At 36.3% G+C, this 25,313-nt stretch overlaps 1 protein-coding gene across 1 annotated transcript in view; it reads right to left on the bottom strand.

Moving 5' to 3' along the window:
* The window catches only part of LOC150092017 (RNA-binding protein FXR1-like), a 308,330-nt gene that overhangs the window by 66,551 nt on the left and 216,466 nt on the right, over window positions 1-25,313 (bottom strand). Inside the window, exon 12 of the mRNA XM_090377720.1 lies at window positions 10,658-10,738. Within this exon, the coding sequence (XP_090233846.1) occupies window positions 10,658-10,738 (81 nt within the window). The remainder of the gene's footprint in view (window positions 1-10,657; window positions 10,739-25,313) is intronic.

Below are 25,313 nucleotides of genomic sequence, written 5' to 3'. Positions count from 1 at the left end.
AGGATATTATGATGTGGTTACAAAGGAACTGGATGCAAAAAACAATTTTGATATCATATATTTGGATTTCAGGAAAGCTTTTGACACTGCTGCGCATGGAAGACTATTGTACAAATTGGAGCAGAATGGTATTAAGGGTAAGTTGCTACAATGGATAAAAGGATGGTTAAGTGCGAGAAGACAGAGGGTGGTAATCAATGGGTGCTGCTCTTCATGGACTAATGTTATTAGTGGAGTCCCACAGGGTTCGGTGTTAGGTCCACTGTTGTTTTGTATATTTATCAATGATATTGATGAAGGTATATCAGGCTTAATGTCGAAGTTTGCAGATGATACAAAGGTTGGCAGGGTTGTTAATGACAGTAATGGCAGTGTGCTACTGCAACAGGATCTAGATAATTTGGGCAGATGGGCTAAGAAGTGGCAACTGAAGTTTAACCTTGACAAATGCAAAGTACTGAATATGGGTAGAAGTAACACCAGAGAAACCGTACCAACTGTGTGGTACTACACAAGGTGGTAGAAAATGAAAAGACCTGGGAGTAATTGTGCAGTCAGATATGAAGTTTTCTGAGCAATGCAGGCTGCCAGGGCAGGTCATGGGGTTTTGTCAATGATATATAGGAATTTTGTTAGCAGGGAGAAGGAGGTGATTGTATTGTCCCTCTGTATAAGGCAATGGTCAGGCCACACCTTGAGTACTGCGTACAGATCTGGAGGAAGGATGTAGATTTACTTGAGCATGTACAGAGAAGGGCAACAAGATTGGTGAGGGGAATGAAGGGATCCTCTTACCAAGAGAGTCTTAAGTTCTGCAAATTGCAGTGGCTGGAGACTAGGCACCTGCGCGGTGATCTGATTGAGGTGTATAAGGCCTTGAATGGGTTGAGCACGCTGAATTCTGATGGGATCCTTCCACTTGTTCAGATTACAAACCTAAGGGGGCATAAATTCAAATTAAGAAAAGACAAATGTAGAATAGATGTGCGGAAATTTGCCTTTAGCCAGCAGGTGGTTAATTGTGGAAGTTGATAGGTTGAATAAATTTAAGGAGGAACTGGACAGGCATTTGGAGGGAATGGTGTGATTTTTTTTTTTTTTTTTTTGGCTGATGCTGCATAAGCTCATACACTTGCTTTCTTGCATCACATGCCACTACTACCACTACTACATAGTATTCCAAGTGCTAGAATTTCCAATTTTGAAATTCTAGGTGTGAACTGGAGGTCAGAGCTAACGCAATCCTAGCTAATCTATCTGAATGGTGCAGCACACACAAACTCCAAATTTCAACTGAAATTTAGAGGTTTTTTTTTTTTTTTTTTCAAATGAAAAAAACCAAACAAATACAATGTAGGAATATTAAGTGTTAATAGACCACATAACACCAGGCTAAGTAACAATCAATTAAACTGGGTCAGGAAATACAAATACCTGGGAATAATCCTAGATGACCAACCAAACTTCGTAGTCCATGGCAAATAAGTTGTTCAGAAAATAAAGTTAACAGGCTGCTGCTCAACTGCATTTCAATAGAAGCAGTGCAAGAATCACTTTCACCTCTGCCAGCAGCCACTGTTAATCTATTAGTCCGTGTATCCACCCAAGCTGGTAGTTTTTTGACCCACCTAACTCTGCCTCGATAGCATCAGCAAATATTCTTGCACCCTTTCTATTTAAGTGTAACCCATCCCTGTAGAAGCAGTCTCTCCTGTTAATAAGCACAGAGCAGGCTGAGAAAAATTCTACCCTTTGAGCCTTGCACAAACTCTCCAGGGGCAAATTGATTGACAAGGCTCTCATCACATACTCAATCCTATCTTGTCCGGGCAGAATTGCAGACACTTTCAAATTCAACCCTAACTCACGGCTTTTTTTCAACACTGACCTGTACTTGTTAAGTAATTCCACCTTTCTCCTACTCTTAATATCATTAGTGCCAATGTGTACAACAATATCACCCTTTGTGCCCTTAAAAGATGAAAATTTGATGAGCTTGAAGTGTTAGTAAAGACATCAAAGGCAGATATTGTTGGGATATCAGACACATGGTGTCACACAGACCTAAGCAGTGCAGAATTGGGAGTACAATATGTACAGAAAGGATAGACAGGACAGGAAGGAGTTATGCTGTTAAACACAAAATTTAAGGAGGTGCATCCAATTGATGTTGGTGGACAATGCAATGTTCAGTCTGTTTGGTGTGACATGAGCACAGGTGTGTGTTATAGGCCTAATGAATCTGATTAGTATAATGAGCATTGTGCAGAGAAATAGAGTGGGCCAGTAAATCAGAGTATCTTATAATGGGGGATTTTAATTTCCCAGAGACTGACTGTGGGTTGTGTGTGAGTGACCAACCCAGAATTTGTGGGTTGGTCACTCACACACTAGCAAGGCTTTTGTGGATTTATTCAATGATTGTTTTCTACATCAGCATGTTCGGGAGGCAACTAGAGGGAGTAATATTATTGATCTGATTATCAGTAGTGATTCTTCATGCATTAAGAATCTGCAGATAAAGAAACCACTAGGTGGCAGTGATTACAGTGTGCTTAAGTGGGATTTACTCAAAGAGGTAACTACCATCAGGTGTAAAGGGAAGGTTTTTGCTTTCATAAAGGTGACTATGGTGGTCTGAGACAGTATTTAAATTCTATATGAGGGACCAACTGATGATGTTACCAACAGCAAATTCAAAATGGGAAGCATTCAAAGAAATGATCTTGGAAGCTAATAGGCTTTTCATACCAACTAAGAAATATTGTTCAAGATTTAGGCCTAAATGGATGTCAGATGAACTAGACATGTGGCAGAGAAGAAAAATGCATGGGATACATATAAATTAACATGTGACACAAAAGCCTATGATAGATATAAGCTGGTCTGTAACAAAGTCACAAAGGAGGTTAGGCAGATTACAAGAAATCTTTGGCAAAGGATGCAAAGAAAAACAGCAAAGAGTTCTTTATTTATGTAAACTCTAGAAGGAAGGGGATGAATCAGATTGGCCCACTTGATATTGATGGTTCAACTGTTGATGATCCTGCTCAGGTAGCTAACAAACTAAATGAATATTTTGCATCTACATTCACACATGAGAAGTTATTCTGGGAGGGGAATGCCAAAGATGTATTAAACTCTGGTAGTAAGCTAGATAATCTTGTAATAACAGAGAGTAAAGTGGAGGAGAAATTGTTGAAGATAAACATAAGAAAGGCACTGGTGGGGATGGGATCTATCCAGTTATATTAAAGGAGGTGGCAAAGGAAGTAAACAAACCCCGAGCCATAATTATGACAGCTTCCTTGGACTCAGGGAAGGTACCCACGGCCTGAAAAAGTGCAAACATGACCCCAATCCACAAAGGAGGATCAAAGGGAGACACAGGTAATTACAGACCTGAAGTTTAATTTCTGTTCCAGGGAAATTAATGGAGGCACTGGTTAAAGAAGCATTGCAGGATCATCTAGACAAGACTTCAGTTATAGCTCTGGCACAGCATGGTCTGGTTAAGGGGAAGTCTTGTCTGACCAATCTGATTAGATACTATGATGTGATCACAAAGGAACTGGATACAGGGAATAACTTTGATATCATATAATTGGATCATAGATAGGCTTTTGATACTGTTGCACATGGAAGACTGCTGCACAAATTGGAGCAGTGTGGCATTGGAGGCAAATTGCTGCTATTGATAAAGGAGTGGTTGAGGGGGAGAAGACAGAGAGTGGTAATCAGTGGACACTGCTCTTCGTGGACTAATGTTATTAGTGGAGTCCCCCAGAGTTCGGTGTTGGGTTCATTGTTGTTTTCTGTATTTATAAATCATATTGATGATGGTATATCAGGCTTAATGTCCAAGTTTGCAGACGATACGAAGGTTGGCAGGGTTGTTAAAGACACTAATGACAGTACGCTGCTTCAACAGGTGGCAAATGAAGTTTAACATTAACAAATGTAAAGTACTACATATGGGAAGCAGTAACCCCAGAGTAACGTATCAACTCTGTGGTACTACACCGACAGTGGTAAAGAATGAATAGGACCTGGGAGTAACTGTGCAGGCAGATATGAAGCTTTCTAAGCAGTGTAGACTGTTTGCAAGAGTAGCTCATGGTGTCTTGTCATCATGAGCTACTCTTCAGGAATTTTTTAAACCGGGATAAGGAGGTGATTATTCCCTTGTATAAGGAAATGGTCAGGCCACACCTTGAGTATTCGATACAAGTTTGGAGGCCTCATTTTAAGAAGGATGTAGTGCTGCTGCTGGAAAGAGTACAGAGAAGGGCAACAAGATTAGTGAATGGAACAAAGGGTTGCTCTTATGAAGAAAGGCTTAAGGTTTGCAAATTACAGTGTCTGGAAACTAGGCACCGGCGAGGTGATCTGATTGAGGTGTATAAAGCCTTGAATGGTTTGAGCATGCTCAGTGCTGATGGGATTCTTCTTCTTGCTCAGAATAATCGCCTGAGAGGAAATAAATTCAAATTGAGGAAAGACAGTTGTAGGATAGATGTGTGGAAGTTTGCCTTTAGCCAGCAATTGGTTGATTGCTGAAACAAACTTCCATCTGTCATTGTAGAAGTTGATAGCTTAAACAGATTCGAGGCTGAACTAGACAAACATTTGGAGTGAGTGGTTGGATGAAATGATCAGGGGATGTTTTTTTTTTTTTTTTGGCTGATGCTATATAAGCTTGCTTTCGTGCACCATGTACCCTTGCTAATGCTAATGACACTAGTTACAAAAAGGCACACATTGTGAAGGACAGTGCTGATGCTACGAGCACTTAGCAATGGAAATTGAAAAACTGCCAGAATTTCTTAAAAAATTTAGTGGGGATGATATTTTACAACGCCAATGAAACAGGCCTGTATTATCATGCTACGCTGGATGGTTCCTTGAGCTATAAACCCATAACACTGTCCAGTTCAAAGAAAGCAATGGATTGTGTAACAGTGTTGAGGTGCTCAAACATGCCAGGAAACAGATAAATTCGAACTTTTGGTTATTGGTAAAAGTGCTAAACCTTGTTGTTTCAAGGGGTTTACAATAGACAGTTTGCCAGTTTCGTATTATGCCAATAAGAAGGTGTAGATGGCCACATATATTTTTATGCAATAGTTAATGAACTGGGACACGGAACTGCAACAGAAGTCCAGAAAAATTCTGTTGATATTGGACAACTGTATGGCACACCCTAATTTAGATGGTTTAAAAAATATTGAACTGGAATTTTTACCACCTAACACCACATCCTTGATACAGCCTATGAATATGGGAATTATAAAAAATTTGAAGGCCTATTATGGTGGAAAGCTGGTTAATCACTTTGAAGACCTATTATGGCGTAAAGCTGGTTAATCACATTTTGAAGCAATTGAGGAAAATTTGCTGACATCATCTTCAAAATCAATGAATGTTAAAAGCTTTACAATTTATTGCCGATAGCTGGCAAGGAATAAGTAACAAAACAATTCAGAATTGTTTTGCTAAATGTGGTTTCACGACTAATTGTGATTCAGATGCAATGAGCTGTACAGAAAATGAAATGACTCTGGAACTGCAACATGTCCAAAATTGTAAAGAATTTTTAAGGAATGCCAATAACCTTCAATGCCACGATGAAAATTATGAGGAAATGACTATTGAACAAATTGTGGCAAAACACTCAGAGGCACCAGAAGACCAAGAAAATGATGACGATGATATACCTAAGCAAGTGACTAACCAGGATGCCAGGAAATATATCACTGAATTCAGATGCTATGTCATGCAGGAAGGCAATCCTTTATCAGCATTAGATACCTGCACAGACTTTGTTCAGTTGCAGTCCATAAAGAGAACACATCAAAGTTAAACTTGATAGTTTTTCAAAGTAAGAACCCGTAAGTAATGTGTAACCTTCGCTTGACACAGACATTATGTATCTTCATTTTACATATGTACACATACGTATATTGTTTGCTTTTAGCTTTAGTTATTTTTAATAAATGTTTGTATCAATATAACTTAAATACAGCGTGCTTTCTTTAAATGCCACATTCCTTTTATTTTAATCATACCTTTTTGCCCCTATTAGAATGTGTTTTTCAGTTCATTAAAATTTCACCTAATTGCACCAAACTGACTTAGTCCCGATGTGTTCAAATTAACTGGAATCCACTGTACTACATATGTAAGGACAGAACTGGGGATGGACCAGCCCATGCTCCATCCAGACATTGGGCAACCAGATCACATTACCTGTGGTTTGGTTGCTGCTTTCCACTAACTTAGAAGTGGTAGCAATTTGCCTTACTGTTGGGTGTTTAATAAGTCTGTTCTATTTACTTGCCATCTCTGGCTGACATCTCCCAGACAGACCTTTGTGATCTCAGAGTACAGCTGCCACCCCATCCTGCTTCTTGCAGATCTCAATGGACATAACACCCCATGGGGAAGGGCCGATATTAATGGAAGGGGGACGTGTCATAGAGCATACACTCACTGACAATGACCTTTTCCTTCTAAAAACGGAAACTAACATCTTCTTCCATGTGCCTACCTGTACGTTTTCTTCCATTGATCTTTCTGTCTCCTCCTCCACTCCTATGGGAAGTGGAGGAGAATCTGTATGGAAGTGATCACTTCCTTGTTATAACCTGCTTACACAGTGGAGACCGTGTCTTCCTTTTATGTTACCACGGTGGAATTCACAATGCACAGCAGAAAAAAAGGCTCAAAACAACGCTTGGGAAATATTCCGACAATATCCTACCTAACACCAACTTGGAGGATATCATGAAAAAGAAAAGGACAATGACCACCAACAGCTGCCAACATTACCTGAAGTCAGTAGTAGAGTACAATAGCTCAAGGGAATAAGGAGGAAGGGGGCCTGATAGACCTCATCAAGCAACACAAGACAGTGATAGCTAATTTGAAGAATTACTTCCAGAAAAACAAAGCCACCCTCTACCAGGCCATAAGGAAAATAAACAAGTGGTATACCCTTACTCAACCCAAGCAAGGAGTCCCCTTCCACCCAGATGAGGCAAACAAAGCTAGAAAGGTGTGCAAAGAAGACACTACAATGACCTCCATTAAGATCACACACATAAAATGGCTTCCAATGCATGGCTCATGAGTGGTATGTTCCCCTGAGACTGAAGGATTCATGCTTGCCATCCAAGGCCATGTAATCAACACCAGAAACTATAGAAAATACACTGCCAAGGAGAGAGGAGTGTCAGATAACACATCAGTGATGCCACCTGGCCTCAGAAACAATCCAACACATCACTGCAGGATGCAAGGTGATCACTCAGACAGAGTACAACTCACAGACACGATCAGATAGCCATCAGAAGAGCAAGGAAACACCAGTTGATCTCAATGAAAATGTACAGGTGACCCCCGCTTAACGCTGATAATTTGTTCCGGAAAAACAGAGCACTAAGTGAATCTAAGCGAGTGCCACTTTCCCATAAGATAACATATGTATTTGTGAGTTGCGGTCGATGCCATAGGATACTGCCTAATCAATAATAAATGGTAGCGAAAATATGCACAAATTTCGGTCAAAATATTTAATATTCAAATATTTGTACATACATATAAAATATCCTGCATTACATACGTATATAATTATGTGGTAACTACTTACTTATCAAAATTTAAAATTCCAATTAAAATCATTAATTTAATTGATGAATTTAATCATGAAAGATGTGTCGATTTTGGGTTGTACTTTGGCCCTCTTCCTGGTAAACTAAAAGGGGTTTTAATTTTAAATCCTCTGAAGCGTTACCACCCAACAATAAAGTCAACCGATCCTTCACCATTTTGAAACCTGGCATGTTTTTTTTTTTTTTTCTTTCTTTCAATATGAAACTTCTTTTAGGCATTCGTTTCCACAAAAGTTCTGCTTCATCTATGTTAAAAACTTGCTGAGAAGTATAACACATAATACTCCTCATCAATAATTTTAACAAGTTCTTTTTTGAAAGTTTTGGTTTCTCGATCTGCACTTGCGGCTTCTCCCTGGATTTTAAATCTATTCAACAAGCCCTTATTAGTTTTAAATGGTTCCACTTTTTTTTTTTTTTAGGTGAGTTTTCTTCAGATCATCATTTGGCTAATCTCTCTCTCTCTCTCGCTCTTTTTTTTTTTATAATATTTAACTTAACTGAATTCTGCATTGGATATTATCTTCAATAAAATTAGTTAAAGTCTCTCCATTTCAATCCTAATAGCTGACCTAGCCCTAAGTGAATCTAAGTTGCTTGCAGTGGAACAGCTGTCTTCCCCGCTGCTAAAATTAATTCTTTATTTTTTATAATTGTTCTTACAGTTAAATCTGTCAGTCCTAAATTATGGCACACATCCACTTGTCGTTGACAGGAATCGATTCACTTCAAAACGCCTAATTTAATTTTCAAATTCAGTCTTTTTCTTACATTTGTAGTCTTCATACTGCGTCCAGCCGACTTTCTGAGACTTTATGGGCAAGCTGCCTCCATGCTGTCCAGTCTTCAACAACTTTTTTAAGTCCTCCATGCTCATGCCAGTGTCGCTCTTGATGGTGTCGAGCCCAGCTGTTCTTTGCTGACCTCTTCTCCTTATTCCACTGACCTTTCCTAGCAGTATCGATTTTTCCAATGAATTGGATCGCATTACGTGACCGAAATACGTCAATCATAGCTTGGTGATCTTGGCTTCCCGTCATGTTTTGAGATTCTTGAGCTTGCTCATAAAATTTTCCAGTGGAAAATACTGGAGTAGGTCACCATGTCTTTCTTCAGCGGTGGCACTATTATATGGCCGTATAAGCTTTCACTAATTAAAACTCAGTCTTTAAAAATCTTATCTTTTCGGATAAGGAGACATTTTGTCCCAAATTAGATACAGCTAATCAATGTGACAAACCCCTCCACCTAATTAAGTCCCCTGCATTCATAACTTGTAGAATTTAAAAAGCAGCTCTTCAAATTTTCAAATACCGGTGATATGCTAAAGCATAGGCAGCTGTAATTGACAGTTAAAACAAAGATTGCTCTAACGGCTAAAACAGAATTATCTGTGTAAATTTAGGGTAAATATTACCTTTCCATGATTATAAATAGTCAAACCTGATGAACCTTATCACACTATACTCAAGTTTCACAAAAGAATTTAAAACAAACACCTTAAAATCATATGCATAAACTATTTAACAAGAGCACATATAAAAGCAATCATCAGAGCTAACCGTGGCTCTGATTTACGTGGCCAACAACAAAATGTCTTATGTAATTATTTACCTGTGCATTTGTAGTGATGTAATTGCCCCATCCTCTTATCCCATTGGCTCAAATAAATATCACTAGGAGGAAAACTTTTTTAATGTATAGAGAGATAAAAACCACCCTCTGAAGAAAAACTGCTATTGAAAATTCAATATTCAGACCCACCCATATTCACCAGTCATTTATAAAAGGAAGTAGTCATTTTTCAATTCCTCTGTAACGGTTCTAAGCCTTCAAAACAAATCAATAAATTAGATGTATTCTAGTTTCTATATGGTTAGGATGAGGCTAAAAACCTAAGAATATAACATGCCTAGCATATAAATAAGTAATACTATAATACTGTTAGAACTATTATTTATTTGAAATTTCCAAACACAAAAATTTATTTACTTTTTTGTTCTGCTGCAATTCATTAAATGTTGTAATGTGACATATTTTCAAAAATACAGGATGGTCCATAACCAAGCAAACATGTTTAACTCAATAAGAATGCTATTTTAGATAGCAAAATAGAAAGGGTATACATAAACTTAAAAAAAAAAACAAAAAAACTTTTGCATCTTTTCAATACGGCTGCCATTTTGGTCTTCAAAAAATTTGCAGTTCTAGCAGAGACCTATGCTTATTTCTAAATACTTTCTCTTTTAAGAATCCCTACAAAAAGTAATCACAAGCATTAACACTGATGAATGTGGTGGCCATTCAGTAATGAAATCCTGCTGTCTGATCTTGGAACTTTTTTCCTAAGAATTTGGAGACAATCTAAATTCAAGCCTAGGCCATCAAAACTAGTGGTGTTTAAATTCTTATTAAGGAATAAATGGGGGTTGTTAAGAGGTTTCATCAGCCTACAAAACACTGTCAATAATACCTTGGGTATCCTCATTCAAACTCTGGGCAACATAAGTTCCAAACTTAGCTTCCCTTAAGAATTTTTTCACTTCTTAAGGGAAGCTTCTTTTTAAACCTTTTCAATATCCTCTCTTACAAGTTCCAAACTGGCAGATGTCTTGAGATACAAGATCAGATTTTGGTAGGCCATGCACTGTTCCTGCTTCATTTTCATATTTTGCACATCACGTTACAATTTTAATCCCTTTCTTCATTGTACAGCTTATGGTGTTTTTCCAATGTTCAAATTATTCCAAAGTAGTAGTAATAATAATAATAATAAGAGATTATAAACTATTTTTAAAATAACTTATTACATCAGCAGTTATTCAAAATAGTTTCCTTACTAATGGATCACTCCATATGTGCTTCCCAAAATAAACATAAATCAGTTTTACTTATGACGGTACTTAATAGTAAATAAAAGCTTAACATTTCATATAATTACATTTATTAATCATTAAAAATAAAGAAGCCACACTGACACTTACCTTTAAATGAGCCAAGTGATATTCAAGAAGCACTTTGGCATTGCTTATATTTTCTACGGTGCCAACAAATACGAAAGGAACCTGAAATAAAATTAAAAAAAAAAACCTCATACCTGAAGACAAACTGTTATATGAGGGCTGTTCAATAAAGAATGATCATAAATTTTCATGAACAACCACCCTTGCTATTGCTTGCGATTTCTAGCTCAGCTGTGGAATTTAAGACCAAACCAAGCTGTATCACACAGCAGTTGACTTGTGTGCACGGTGTGAACTTGCTGATCGGTCAAGTTTATGCCTGTTCAGTTTCGCCTATGTAACATGCGAGGAACAGCATACTGCTCTCCACTTTTATTTCCATCTCAAGAAAACAGCAGCTGAAGCGTAAGAAATGTTAAAAGAGGCTTAAGGCGAATCTATACTTCCCTATAGCCCAATTCACAGATGGTTGTGATCACAAAACTCGGCAGGCCTGAAGCTTCAACCACTGCGTCTGTAATCGTGAGAGATCAACATATATCAGCAAGGCAACTAGCAGAGGTGCTGAGAATATCAGTAGGAAGCATGCACACTATTTTCCATGACCATTTGTATTCGACGTGTTTGTGCATGCCAAATTTCAAGATTACTCACACCCGAACAATAGCAAGTTCGCATGGAGGTTTGTCAGGAACCGCAACAGATGGTTACAGAAGGTGGTGAAGTTCTGCACAAGGTGATAATGGCAGATGACACTCGGCTCCATTATTTTTACCTATAAAGTAAGCAAAGCTCTGTTTGCAAGTGTACGTCATCACCAACACAAAAAAAGAAAAGAAAAAAAAAGTCGTGGCTTTCTTTCTTCCTTTCTGTTTTTTTTTTTTTTTGACATTCAAGGAATAGTTTACTAGCATTGTGCCATGTCATTTGACTTTTACGTGACCTTACTATAAACTGTACTGCACACTTTGTGGGATCACAATCATTGCAAATGACCGCAACTGCATGCAATTGGGTGGATGCTACAACACGACAATGTGAGACCTCACATTGTTCATACTGTCATCTAGTACTTGTTAATGTGAAATGTGTTCCTCATCTGCCCTACAGTCCCGACTCTTTGCATCCACCCCACCAAAGTTAAAGGAGCTGCGAGAGAAATGTGTCTAGTCTTTAGAAGAAGTCGTAAAGATATTGGAGGCAATTCTCAAATGAATGCCAAAAAATGGCTTTGCTGAATGGCAGAAACTTTGGAGTAAGTGCATTGCATCAAATTGGGACACTTTTAAAAGGACTATCAAAATATGGATGATTGATGAATGGCACATTATGAAAAAAAAAAAAAAAAAAAACAAGATCATTCTATATCAAACAGCCATTATATATATATATATATATATAGACATATCATTAAAAATGGAGGAGTATGAAATAGACAAAATATGAAAACAGGTCAATGCATAGATTGCCAGTTCTATAAGAAGTAAAGATTAGTAAGAAGGGGAAAAAAATAATAAAAGATTAAATACGGTGAAAAACTAAGTATGTTAAATATATTTACATTGAAAATAAAATAGAACCAATAATTACATAAGAAAATAGATTACCAACAGGATGAAACAAAAATTTTTAGTTAAAATGCTTCATTGTTGTTGATATGGTTGTTTAACAGCACAAGGGCTGCAACAGCCAAGACGTGCCTTGTTTTACAGAGATTGATTGTGAGAAAGCTACATCAGAATTTATGATAATTGGATGTTTCAAATAATTGAAAATATCAATTAGATTTGCATCACTTCCTATTAAATGTTTTAATGCCAATGGCTCATGTTAAGTTCATTGTTGCTCTCCACAATTGCCCAGAGATCACAGCTACAATCTCAAATGAACTTGAAGGAGCCATTAACATTAAGACATTTCCAATTACAGCGGATTCCGGTTAATCGGGGAAGCCGTTTATTTTGGGCAAATCTTAAAAAAACAGAAACCAATCAAGAAAATAGCCAGGGTTTACTTCGCTTAATTGGGACAGCATGCTGTTTAATCGGGGCAAGAGACTGCAGCACTGGAGATTACCCTACGATTGTCTCTGACGGTACCACGTGGTTCGGTCTAAATGTTGGAGGTCATAACCATAAAAACAATTGGCAGTCACCTGTTTATTGGGCTTTTCTGTTAGTGAAATCTATCATAAACAGACAGTAAACTCGAACTTACTGAATTTGCGATAATACCGACAGCTGGAATTCTGTGGGTTATTATGGTGAAATCTGTTTACACTTCCACGAAATCTTCAATCATATAAAAAAATTAATTTTCAGATCTTCTCTTCATTCCTATTTTTAAAAGCTTTGTAACTCGTTACTCCGTTTTCATTTGCGCGTATTGTGTTACTTGCAATTTGTGTGTGCTGTGTTCTTTGTTATTGATTGCTTCATCTTTTTACTGTTTTAAATTTTAACCCCACCCACAAATGTCAGTGAACAGAAATGTCAACTAGTTCGTATGTACATATTACAGTACATATTAATTATTCTGATTATCATGTATATTCTTCCGATTTTCACGTATCATTTAATTTTTTAATTGGTAAGGTAATAAAGGATAAATTTGGGTTTAATATATCTTTACTTTTATAGCCTATGGATAACATTCCTCCTATTTTCGCTAATTAGAATTGCTGTTTAATAGAATTAAAATTCAATTCACAAACGTGATCACAATGACTGGTGCTTACTGCACATCGTATAGTGAACAATACTTTACTATGGTGACTCCATCGTAACATGATTTGATTGTACAGTGAACTAATTGTAAAGGGGGGGGAGAGATACATTGTATTTTTAACTATTTACGTGAAACTTCGGATAATTGGGGCAGGCGCTTAATCAGACCAAAATGCACTAGTCCCGATGTGTCCAAAATAACCGGAATGGACTGTATTTTAAACACATACAATTACATCATAAATTCTGAATTCACAGTTACTAAAGCTGTGATGTATCACAGCTTTAGTAACTGCAGTCAACAAGGATGTGTTTCACTGTAAGCTAGGTATTGCAATTGTGCAATGAGGAGTCTTGCCCATTAGAAAATACAAGTGAGCAAGATGTGTATACTCAATGCATGACCTAGCTAAAGCTAAAACTACTTCTTTTATTAATTATTAGGTGTTTTTTTTTTTTTTTTTTGGCTGGTGCAGCATAAGCCATAGGCTTTCTTGCACCATGCGGCCATTACTAATACTAATAAAGTTTATTATTTTGCACCTGCCAGATTTGAAGCCATTTATCATTAGATGTTCTCTGTATTATTATTCTATAATATGTGTATGGCACAAAGGGTTAAATTGTTTGATGTAGTTTGATCTTTGGTAGCTTTATCTGCCAGCTCATTCTCTAACACCAGAATCCTTAAATCCAGCAGAAAGTTAGTTTCATTTTTTGATCTAAAAATCTGCAAGTGGGCTGGAACTTGTTAAATTAGGACACACAGAAAAAAAATGCTTCATTCTACAGACTTTTTGGACACCCCTTAAATTAAAAGTCAAAAGAGGTTAGAGAAGAATGAGAGATAATATTTAACTCACCATCAATATAAATTGAGAGAGAGAGAGAGAGAGAGAGAGAGAGAGAGAGAGAGAGAGAGAGAGAGAGAGAGAGAGAGAGAGAGCAGATTATAATTGCCAACATCTTTACAAGATAAAAGCTGTAATAATCTATTTGCATAGCTGTAACTGATATTTTTATATTAAAATACAGCAATAGGATTGTTTCACAGTATAGAATTCTTTTAAAAAGGAGCTCATCTAATATTTTTCTTCCTGTGGATTTCTGTTTGGATATTTATTAGTAGGGTTTGGATTTTTATGTATTATCATATTCATTTTTCATTTACATAAAGGCATGAAACTTAGTGTGTCCATGTTAAATGGTCTGAGGATCGTGTTTATAATTTTACATTTCATTATATTTTATGCATTAGGCCATAATTTCAAACAAAATATGAAATATCATATTTAATACAATATTTTATACTTGTTGTCATAAAACTTTCATATTTCGTCTTACGATAATCAACAAATTATTTATCAAATTGATTTAAAATATATTTCTAAAAAACCATGGGAATTTACATTTAATCATTTCACATTCCAGAGTGGGCGGGCACAAGTGGCTATATCCCAAAGTTATTTTGATTTGCTCTTTAGTCACTCCGTAGTGTAATTTTAGCTATAATTTAAAGGTTTACGGTAGTTTCACCTTATAATGAGTTCAACGAATTATTCGTTCAACTTATTTTATACAGTAGGAAGTTCAGCTTTACGCGAAATGAAGCCAAAATTGAGCAAAACTGAGCTTTTTAGAAAATGGATTTCTTTTGTAGAAGTGTCTAAAGACACATACCAAACGAATGGAAAAATGATATATTGCAACGCGTGCAATAAAGAGGTACGGAAATTAATTAATAAATATAATATCGGAGTAGATACACCATAGATAACTCTTAAAGAACAACTACGATAGTAGTGTGAAAGGCATCATTTCGTCTGTATCTCATATTGTGCTCTTCCTTCACAACGAGTTGCCTATGTATTGCACTACCTCGAATAAGTAACGCTTCACTAATAGAGAAGACTATTGTTACTTATTCTCAGTGAGTACCATCACCCAGACGGCACCGTTTCAAAGCTAGTTGGCTTTTCATTGGTGGGTGGTGGTAAGACAAGTAACAAGTCTTCTCTATCAGTGAAGCGTTACTTATTCGAGGTAGTGCAATACATGGGCAATCGTTTTGAAGGAAGAGCACAATATGAGATACAGACGAAATTATGCCTTTCACACTACTATCGTAATTGTTCTTAGTTGTTCTTTATGCTGTATCTACATCAATATTATATAGAATCTTAAACTCTTAAATATTATGCCTTGTTGCATCTAGTTTATTTAAGTAAATTAATTAATTACCTGGTAATAGATCTATCATAATTTTTATTTTGGATGCTTCGATATATGGACATTCCAAATTTAATGCTCATGCATATTTAGTTTTTTCATATAAATTGGAAAATAATAAATTTTTTTTATAAATCACCTTGAGGTTACAGAAATATAAAAAGTTACAGAAAAATCACCTTGAGGACTGCTATAAATCGGTATGCTCTCATTGATTTTATTATTTAATAAAATCAAAAAAGCTGAACGCTGTGTAGGCTATATTTTAATTAATTAATTTATTTATTTATTTACTTATTACTTGCAGTGTCTAAACAATATTTGCGAAGATATTGCAAGCAGCTGTGTGTGGGGTTCAGTTGATGAAACCACGGATTGTGAAGGATATAGCTAATTTTATTGTTGGAAAGCTTGATTCAGATAAACCATCTAAATCATATCTCCTTGCATCAAAGTTCTGGATAAAACTAAACGTGCAACTGTTGCTAGATTCACCTTTCGCAGTGATGCATCTGTATTGTGACATTTTGTTGCCATTTTCAAATAAAGTCCCTCTGAACCGTTTTGTTTCCTTCATCATTTCTGCACCTCACGAGGTTCCTTTGGTATGCTTTTCATATATGCAAACTTTCCCAAGTTTTAGAGGATATGGCTGTTGAAGGACTTCCTCTAGCTCCCGATGTCATTAAGGCATTTAATCTTGTCCCGATCACATCTTGTGATGTTGAGAGGTCCTTCTCTGCTTACAAGTGAATATTAGCAGATGACAGAAGGAGATAAACTCCAAAACATTTGGAGTGGATACAGGGATCGCAATGTGAGGGAAAGTACTTAGCATATACATTTTGATTTTTGTATGTTTAAAAAAATATATTTTAATGTTTATATTAAAAAAAAAAAAACTTGCCAATTGTGATATTTTCATTATATTACTTGTTAGAAATTTGTATAACAAGTCATTGTACAACTTTAAAATAACAAAAAACCTAAATATTATCATTTATACGGTACGCAAAGGTAAATTATTTAGTCATTGGTTAAATTTCATGACATATCTTCATCACATTTTGACATTTTTAAGGTCATAAAAATCCGAACCATATTTATTAGATATCAACTTTATGCTAATTTTGATTGTCTCAAGAAATATGCTGTTGCACTTTGCCTTCTCAGAAATATCAAATCAGTTTTTTTTTCATAACAATGGCATTCATGCCTGGACCTGGTTGTCAGGTGCATTTCGAAAGCTTCACCAGAAAGAGAATATGAACCCAGTTTTTGTTTTTCCTAACCTGGCTGAATATTCTCTCACACTCAACGTTGATATAAAGAATTATTAAAATTTTAAGCATGACAGGATAATTTGTTGTATTTCATGCTTCCTTGCAAACTTGTTAGTTCACAACCACAAGGACGACTATACATAAATTCTTTTTTCCATAATAGCATCTGGTAGGTTTTCACATTGAAGCTGGCAGAACTGATGCTGAAAAACTCCTACTGATTCATCTATTTCTTTATCTTCGACAGCAAGAAATAATGGAAACTTGTCGACGAAAAAAAACTTCATATTTGAAAAAGAATGCACTGCCAGTTGACGACATTTGTGTTATCTCAGCACTTATAAGACCATTCTTCCATCGGAACTTGAGCATCATGTAGTAACATGCAGCCGTAAAGTACCTCTTCACTAAGCAAAAGAAAATCTCCTCTTGTTATTGACACTCCATGAATTCGGCAGTAGAAATATCTAACTAAGTCAGAATCATCCTCCTGGTTTACTTTGTTATTGTATTCAATTTGCACTCAACTCTTCAAAATATCTAGGAATGATGCCCTCAGTAAATGGATGTGAAGTGCATAGGATTAAAGAGCTATGTTCGGATTTTCATATGTTAGCATAAAATTTAAAAGAAACAAGCAAATTGCTTTATTCAGGTGGGGAGGGGAAGAGACATGAACAGACTTTCTGAACAAATGAGGATAACATGCCTAGAATTATTAGCATGCATGGACTGTTTAGGGTTGATTTCAATAGAAGTTTGCAAACTATTTATTTGACTTTTGAAATTTGAATTAAATTTCAACATGAGTCAGTACCAACCAACTAATGATTGCTTGTTGTACTTTCAATCTGGCAACTGAAAAGTGCTCATATTGCCTTTCTCACCACCATTTCCAATCTCTTCCTTAAAGAGACTTTTTTAAAAAAAAAAAAAAAAACCCCTTCCATTACATCCATTCCCTCCAAAATTTTGCATAGTACTGCTTTGAATTTCTTTAAGCTGTAAACTTCCACAATTACAGATGGAAGCTTGTTCTAACAATCAACCACTCATCTATTCTACAGGTGACTTTCCTCAATTTGAATTTATGCCTCCCCAGGTGCATAATCTGAGCAAGAGGGAGAATCTCAGCAGCATGGAGTTATGGCATTAAGTCTTCCATGTGCAACAGTATCAAAAGCTTTCCTGAAATCCAAGTATATGATATCAAAATTATTTTTTGCATCCAGTTTCTTTGTAACCACATCATCGTATTGAATCAAATTTGTCAGAAAAGACTTTCCCTTAACAAACCCATGCTGGGTCTAAATTATAACTGCAGTCTTGCCTAGATGATCTTGCAATGCCTCTTCAAGCAGTGAATCCATTCTCTTCCCTGAAACAGAAGTTAAACTAACAAGTCTGTAACCACTTGTGTCACCCTTTGACCCCCATTGTGAACTGTGGATACATATTCACACCTCCAGTCTGTGGGGACATCCCATGAATCCAAGGATTTGCTTACTCCCTTTGCTGCCTTCTTTAATATAACTGGGTAGATTCCATCCATCCCAATTAAAATTAATATAAGGACAATTACCACCAAGTGCTCCATTTCCTTTTTTAAAGACCCCTGCTACTAGTTTTTTGAAGGAATCACACACATGCTTTCAGGCTGTTCAGAAGATGTCCAATGTTGTACCCCCATAGAGTCACTGTTCAAGACTCGCACTGAGAGCAAGCACCTTTTGATTTAATTATTATTATTTTTTTTAAAAATATTATTATTGTTACAAAAGGACATCACAATGGTATTTAAGTTGGAATCACCATGATATTGCTATCAATAGCAATTGAAAATGCCCATTTTTCAGACGAATTTGTTGGAATAGATCAGTGGTTGTCAACCTAGTCCCCACCGCCCACTAGTGGACGACTGAAGCTTTCATGGTGGGCAGTAGGGGATTTTGTCCGTTGTTACAAATTTTGTTCTTCCTCCATATATTGAATACATTGCTAACAACTTCGCGAGTTTGTGACTTTTTAAAATATGCTTTTGCAATTTACTTTTGAATTCCATCTATAAACTTTGAATATAGATAATAATTCACCGGACACTTCTCGAGGTATACTCGTGGACGAGGGAACAACGAATGAGCTCCGCAGCCAACAAAGGCACGAGTTTAATGCGCATAACGAGGGTAGGGCTTACCACCGGCCATCACCCAGTCTTCGAGCTGTACCTCTTTCATGGGGGGGGGAGTGAGTACATGGTTAGATTTGCGAGAGTATGCATGCGTCCATGGCCTGGCACGAATTGATAAATTGTGCAACAAGTTGTGAACCTATGTCTCAAAAAAAGAAATACGCTTGTGGCTATTTACCAGAGTATCTGAAGATGGGTTTCATCGAATCTGTTACAAATAAACAACTTCCAATGTGTTTACTGTGCCACAAGACATTATCCAATGAAGTAAAGTTGATTGCGAGAACATCTTGCTACAAAGCAATCAAAAGATAAAGAGAAGCCCACTAAATATTTTCAAGAAATGTATAAATATTTCAAAATCGTTCAACAATAACTGCATCATTTAAGTCTAAGAAACAACATGCAAAGAACAAAGATGGATTAACTGCAGCTTATCGTATATCACAATTAATTGCAAAAAGTGGTAAGAGCCATAATATTGGAGAAACTTTGATAATACCTCTATCAAAGAATTTATCTCAACAGTAATGCATCAGGATATACCTGAAGTTTTAAAAACATTGCCCCTTAGCAATAGCACAGCAAAGCGACGCACTGACGAAATGGCGGTTAATGTTGAAAATAAACTTATATTCTACAAAACTCTTCATTTTCCATACAGTTGGACGAGTCTACCATTGCAGATAATAATACTCTATTGATGATATATGTACGGTACCTTGATAAAAACAATATACTGCAAGAAGAAATGCTATTCACTGTAAATCTTATTACAGATACAAAAGGATTATCAATATTTAATGCTGTGAAATCATACTTTGCAAAAAATGATATACCCTTGAACAATATTGTTGCATGTGCTACTGATGGAGCACCATCAATGGTATGTCGCCATCGTGGATTTGTTGCTTATTTCAAGGAAGAAGTGCCAAACGTTTTGTGTATTCATTGTGTGCGTGTGTGGTGCACTGACAACATCTTGTAGGAAAACATTTAAGTACAAGTCTCCATTCATCATTAAGTATAATAATTAGAGCTGTAAATAAGATCAAATCTAATGCCAAAGAAAACAATGTTTTGACAGCTGTGCCATGACACTAACGAGCAATTTATTAGGTTACTTTTACACACAGAAGTTCGATGGCACTCAAAGGGTAAATGCTTGTCTCGTTTTGTAGCATTATATGATAGTGTCATACAGTTTTTTGAAAGTAATAATGAGGCTGGTCTCTGTCAACAGTTAAAAACAGTAAAGAATGATGACTTTTATTTGGCAGACATTTTCAAGAGATTTAATAAAATTAATTTGCAGCTTCACGGAACCAATATAACTCTTATCAGTTGCAAAAATATTGTGTCATTATTTATCGAAAAACTTGATCTCCGTCATAATCTTTTGAAGAGACAATTTCATCAGTTTCCCAAATTGTCATCTATAAAAGATGATGTAACTCCAGAGGAGATTGAAAGGTTCAGTAGCCACCTCAACAAACTTAAATTGGATATGGAAAAACGATTTAAAGATATTTTGAACTTGAAGGTGTATGACTGGATGATAAATCCTTTTACTGCAAATTTTGATGAGGTTGATATAACTAGCCAAGAACTATTAGAACTTAAATACAACAAAGAGAGAAAATATAATTTCGATAGTGGTGGATACCCAACACTCTGGAAAAATAAAAAAATGCCTGCTTTATATCCAAATATGTGGAAAATGATATTTAATTTATTGATACCGTTCCCTACCTCTTATTTTGTAGAATCAGGCTTTAGTGCTGTTAATCATATTATCACCAAACAGAGAAACCATCTGAATATCACCAAAAGAGGAGACCTTCGTTTGTTCCTTACGAAAATCGAACCAGATATCAAATATTTAGTCTTGCAGCATCAGCCTCAAGGATCTCATTAATCATTAATTAAAGGTAATTTCAATAAACTTTATTGTTTTCACATTTAACTTTCTTTTTCTTCAATTTAAGCAGCTCCTGCACTAGTAGGCACTGTATCGATGGATTCAGAAATTCATTAAATTATCTACGTAACATACAAAGTATAAATAAAAAGATAAATTTAAGTACATATTTTTTACAAACCCTCCCCTCTAAAAATTACTTTGCATTTGTGCTAAATTAAGTTACTGTGGCACTGGTGGGCGGCAGGTATTAAAAGGTTGACGACCCCTGGAATAGATGAGAAGAGCAACAAGGTTGGTGAGAAAAGCAAAAGGGTGCTTCCTTTCCTAAAAAATGCCATTGTTTTTCATCTGCCACCACAGTTTTTTTTTTTTTTTTTTTAATAGATTTCGTTATTGGGAAATATATTTCTGAACAATGGGCTAGAATGAGCACCTCAAATATTAACTTCGGCATGCATAACATCATTGCCGTGAAATGCAAGATCTATATTTTCATTTCTTTCTACACTAAATGCTGCCTTTTTGCTTATTCGCCATGCAAATGTCTGATTATATCACATATACACAGAACACAAAACAAATTTTACAATATACAGGAACTCCCAGACTTATGTAAATTTGACTTTATGCAAGTTTTTGCCGGCATTGTTTTTTTTTTTTTTTTTGGTAATTTGTTCCAAGACCTTGGAAATTGAAATTTTCGCTATATAACTAAGCTAAACAATTTTGAAAAAAATCCCCTCTAAATCTACACAGCCCTCAACTTCCGCAGCGGCGTGCTTACCAGCCGGAGAGCTAATTCTGGCAACAATGCTCAAAAGGTAAAACTTGGCGACATTATGCCTGTCACCTCTCTCTCTCTCTTGTAATTTTATAAATTCGAATTTTTGCTTGTGCATGTGATAAAAAAATTTGAATAATTCTATTTACACGTTTGTCGAACATTTTTTTTTTTGTTTCTATCAAATTCAGAGCGCATAGTTGCAAGTGCGGAATTTCCTTAAATGCTTATTTAGGGAAATTCTGACTTACGTAGCATTCCGCGGAACGCAACCCTTACGTGAGTCAAGATGTTCCTGTATAGACAACTTGGCATATGTGTCTTCTAAAATTTTTACACTATTTCTTTAGCACCTTATTGAAAGACGTTGTCAATTAGTTTCCAGCATGCAAGCTGAAACGAAATCACTGAACAAATGGCACACTTACATTTTGCAAATAGCAAGAAAAACTTTGTCATCAATTGAACATACTATGTTTACAGATGATACAGAGGTTGGTGGGATGGTTAATGAGAGCAATCAGGGCATACTACAACAACCTACAAAGAGAGACAGGCTGAGAAGTGGCAATTTTTTCTTTCTTTCTCTCTCTCTCTCTGTGTTTTCCCCCACCCGAAAACCCCAAACACAAAAGGCATTAGAACTAGTAGTAGTACTTTGGACTGCATAGATTAAAGGATGAGAAGATAAACAAACACGTTGTTGATATAATTCCTCTAATGCTCGCTTCGCGAATATCGTATTATTCCTATTTCATTCTGATGACGAAATTTCATGCCTTTTTTCTTCTCACTCTGTTCGAGTGCACCCACAGTCTGCACAGTACTTTCTCCCTACCGATCATGAAATGTTGGCTCTGCTGTACATGTAATCAGTCAAACCTGATTTAAGATCAAGTGACTGATTACATTTTCAAAGTTAATAAATTCAATTTTCAAAGTTAATATTTGAAAATTTTGGTGAACAAAAACTTTATTCCCACATGCACCACCTTGCAAAATATCCTGCCAGTGCCCATGGTACTGAGTATCTCCTACAGGCACCTGCAAGAGGACTCAATTCAGGTGTTTTAAGGCATTAAATTTATTGATTAAATGAAGTGCTGATAGCTTCTTACTCTTTCTCAGAGAACACGACGGAACCATAAAATTAACTGTGAAATGGGATGTATGCAAAAACTTTCTTTCGGCCAGACAGACTGTTGGAAAAATTCCCACTTGGGAATTTTTTCAACGGTGCAAGTGGTTAGTTTAAATCAATTTAAGGAAGAATTAGACAAATTATTACAGAAACCAAACAAATGAGATGGACAGTTTTTTTTTCTCCCTCTTTTGGTTGGTGCTTTAACACATTGACTGCCAAGCTAGTTTAATAAATATAGTATTGAGTATCTCTTTCTTTTTAGCAAAATGAAAGTTGTTTTACCAGTAAATATACAATTTTGTACATTAACTGGTAAATGTACAAAATTTTACATTTACTGTTCTAAATGTGATTTCATAGTTCAGCGAAGAAAGCCATGCTGCTGTTTGCAAAAATTTACTTAGTCTGCTACTTGCAGCAGGTATTTTTCCATTTTATTTAAAAGTGCAATACTATACTTATCTTCTGAATAGATCAGCATTTAACATCTAGCTGTGAATGTGGAGGGAGGGAGGGAGGTTGAGGATTCTCCTACTGGGTGAATATTTTTGGACTATGGGATACAAACTCAACCATAATGAAGTTTATGTGTTATGGGGGTTTAGCTGCCGGGGGTATAGTGCGCCTCATAAGCCATGTAATTACTTTACATCATCACAATCCCTTCTTGCTTCAATGACAATTTAGGAGTCTGTATCAATGGCATTCGTGGCATAATTCAGAAGGATTGATTGCAGATGGCATCACAAGACATTTGCACAAGCAGTTACCAGCCACACGATTACACTACACTATCCTGCTTCATTCAATCATTTATTTATTGTAGTATTACTACTAAAAAATTGTAACGGATGATAAAGACATCCTGGGCTGCCGAAAGCTGCTATGTTTTATTCCTCTTTTTATCTTTTACCCCATTTACCGCATTTTAAATCAATAATTTTATGTGTAAATAAACAGTTTAATTTTTATCTCAACTCTATATACCATAGGCTAGAGTCATTAAAGAAGACTGATGCATATGTAGAATATTTCTAGGTCAGTATATCAAAATGAAGTAAATAATTACCTCAATGTAAAGGGTGAGCTTAAGTGGTGAAATTTATTGTAATACTGGGCAATTTCTATTACACTTAACAACCAACGAGTAAGTGAAGTAGGCTGTGTAATCAACTACTCTGACAATAATTTTAACTCAACTGCAGACTACATTATTAAGTCAAACTGTAAAGAAGCTCTGGTTATTTTCTGTTCTTTAGGTTGTAGGGTCTCTGACTGCTGGTTTTTCTTCACTGAAAGATTTACTTTCAGTGAAGAAAGAATCTCACAGAACTGAGATTTCTAACAGAATCACAGTTATCGGTTGATTCAACTACTGCTCATCTCAGATGCCCAAATTATTCGTTGAATGATTCCTTTCGCCTCAAAGGTAGTACTTGTGCATATGTCCGTTCTGATATTCTCTGTCAGAGACTTGGCAATTTGGAATCTCCTCTCTTTGATCTTCTCTGGCTTAAAATCTCTCTACGTCATTGCATCAAATTCATCTGTTGTCTCTACCCTTCTCCCAACTCCACTAATCACTTGGAGCTCTTTGACTTCCTCTCTTTGCAACATGACTTTCTCCAGTCCAACTTCCCTAACAGTGAGGTAATTTTCCTTGGTGATTTTAATGTTCACAACTCCAGCTGGCTTCCGTTTTCTAGTCACACCGACCCAGCAGGTCGAGATCCTGAGGCTTTTGCAATTACTAATGACCTATCACAGATTGTTCATTTACCTACAAGAATACAGGACAATCCTAATCATACAGCCAATATGCTTGATCTTTTTCTCACAAACAACTCTTCTAAGTACACGGTTGAAGTGAGAGGTCCTTTAGGCACTTCAGATCACAACTTGGTGATTGTCTCTTCTCCAATGGAACCTTTAATCTCATGGCTATTCCCAACCTCGTGTTGTTTGGCATTACAAGAATGCAAAATGGGATGACCTGCGAGACTTCTTTTCTTCTTTTCCTTGGTCAGATTACTGTTTCAAAACTTCCGATGTCAACGTTTGCTCAGATCGTGTCAGTGATATTATTCTTGCAGGAACGGAATCCTTTATCCCACACTCCACTTTAAAATCTCGTCCTTTATCTGAACCTTGGTTTTCCAATAAATGTGCTAAGGCTGTTCAAGAGAAGAATGTTGCATATCGTAATTGGCTTGTTTCTAATTGTTCAGTTTCATTTTCTGCCTACACCAAAGCTCGCAACAATTGTAAAGCAGTTATTAATCAGTACAAACTAGAGTTTGAACAGGCTAAGAGTAGAAAGCTTGCTTCTTGCCCTAATGGTAGCCGAGCATTCTGGTCTCTTGCCAAAGCTATTGGCCGCACATTTTGCCCATCTCTGCTCC

The sequence above is a fragment of the Mastigoproctus giganteus genome, chromosome 1 (genome assembly GCF_048544385.1).
Source record: "Mastigoproctus giganteus isolate SK-2022 chromosome 1, ASM4854438v1, whole genome shotgun sequence".
Lineage (NCBI taxonomy): Eukaryota > Metazoa > Arthropoda > Arachnida > Uropygi > Thelyphonidae > Mastigoproctus > Mastigoproctus giganteus.
The sequence above is the reverse complement of the archived record's forward strand: the minus strand, read 5'-3'. Positions and strand labels throughout refer to the sequence as shown.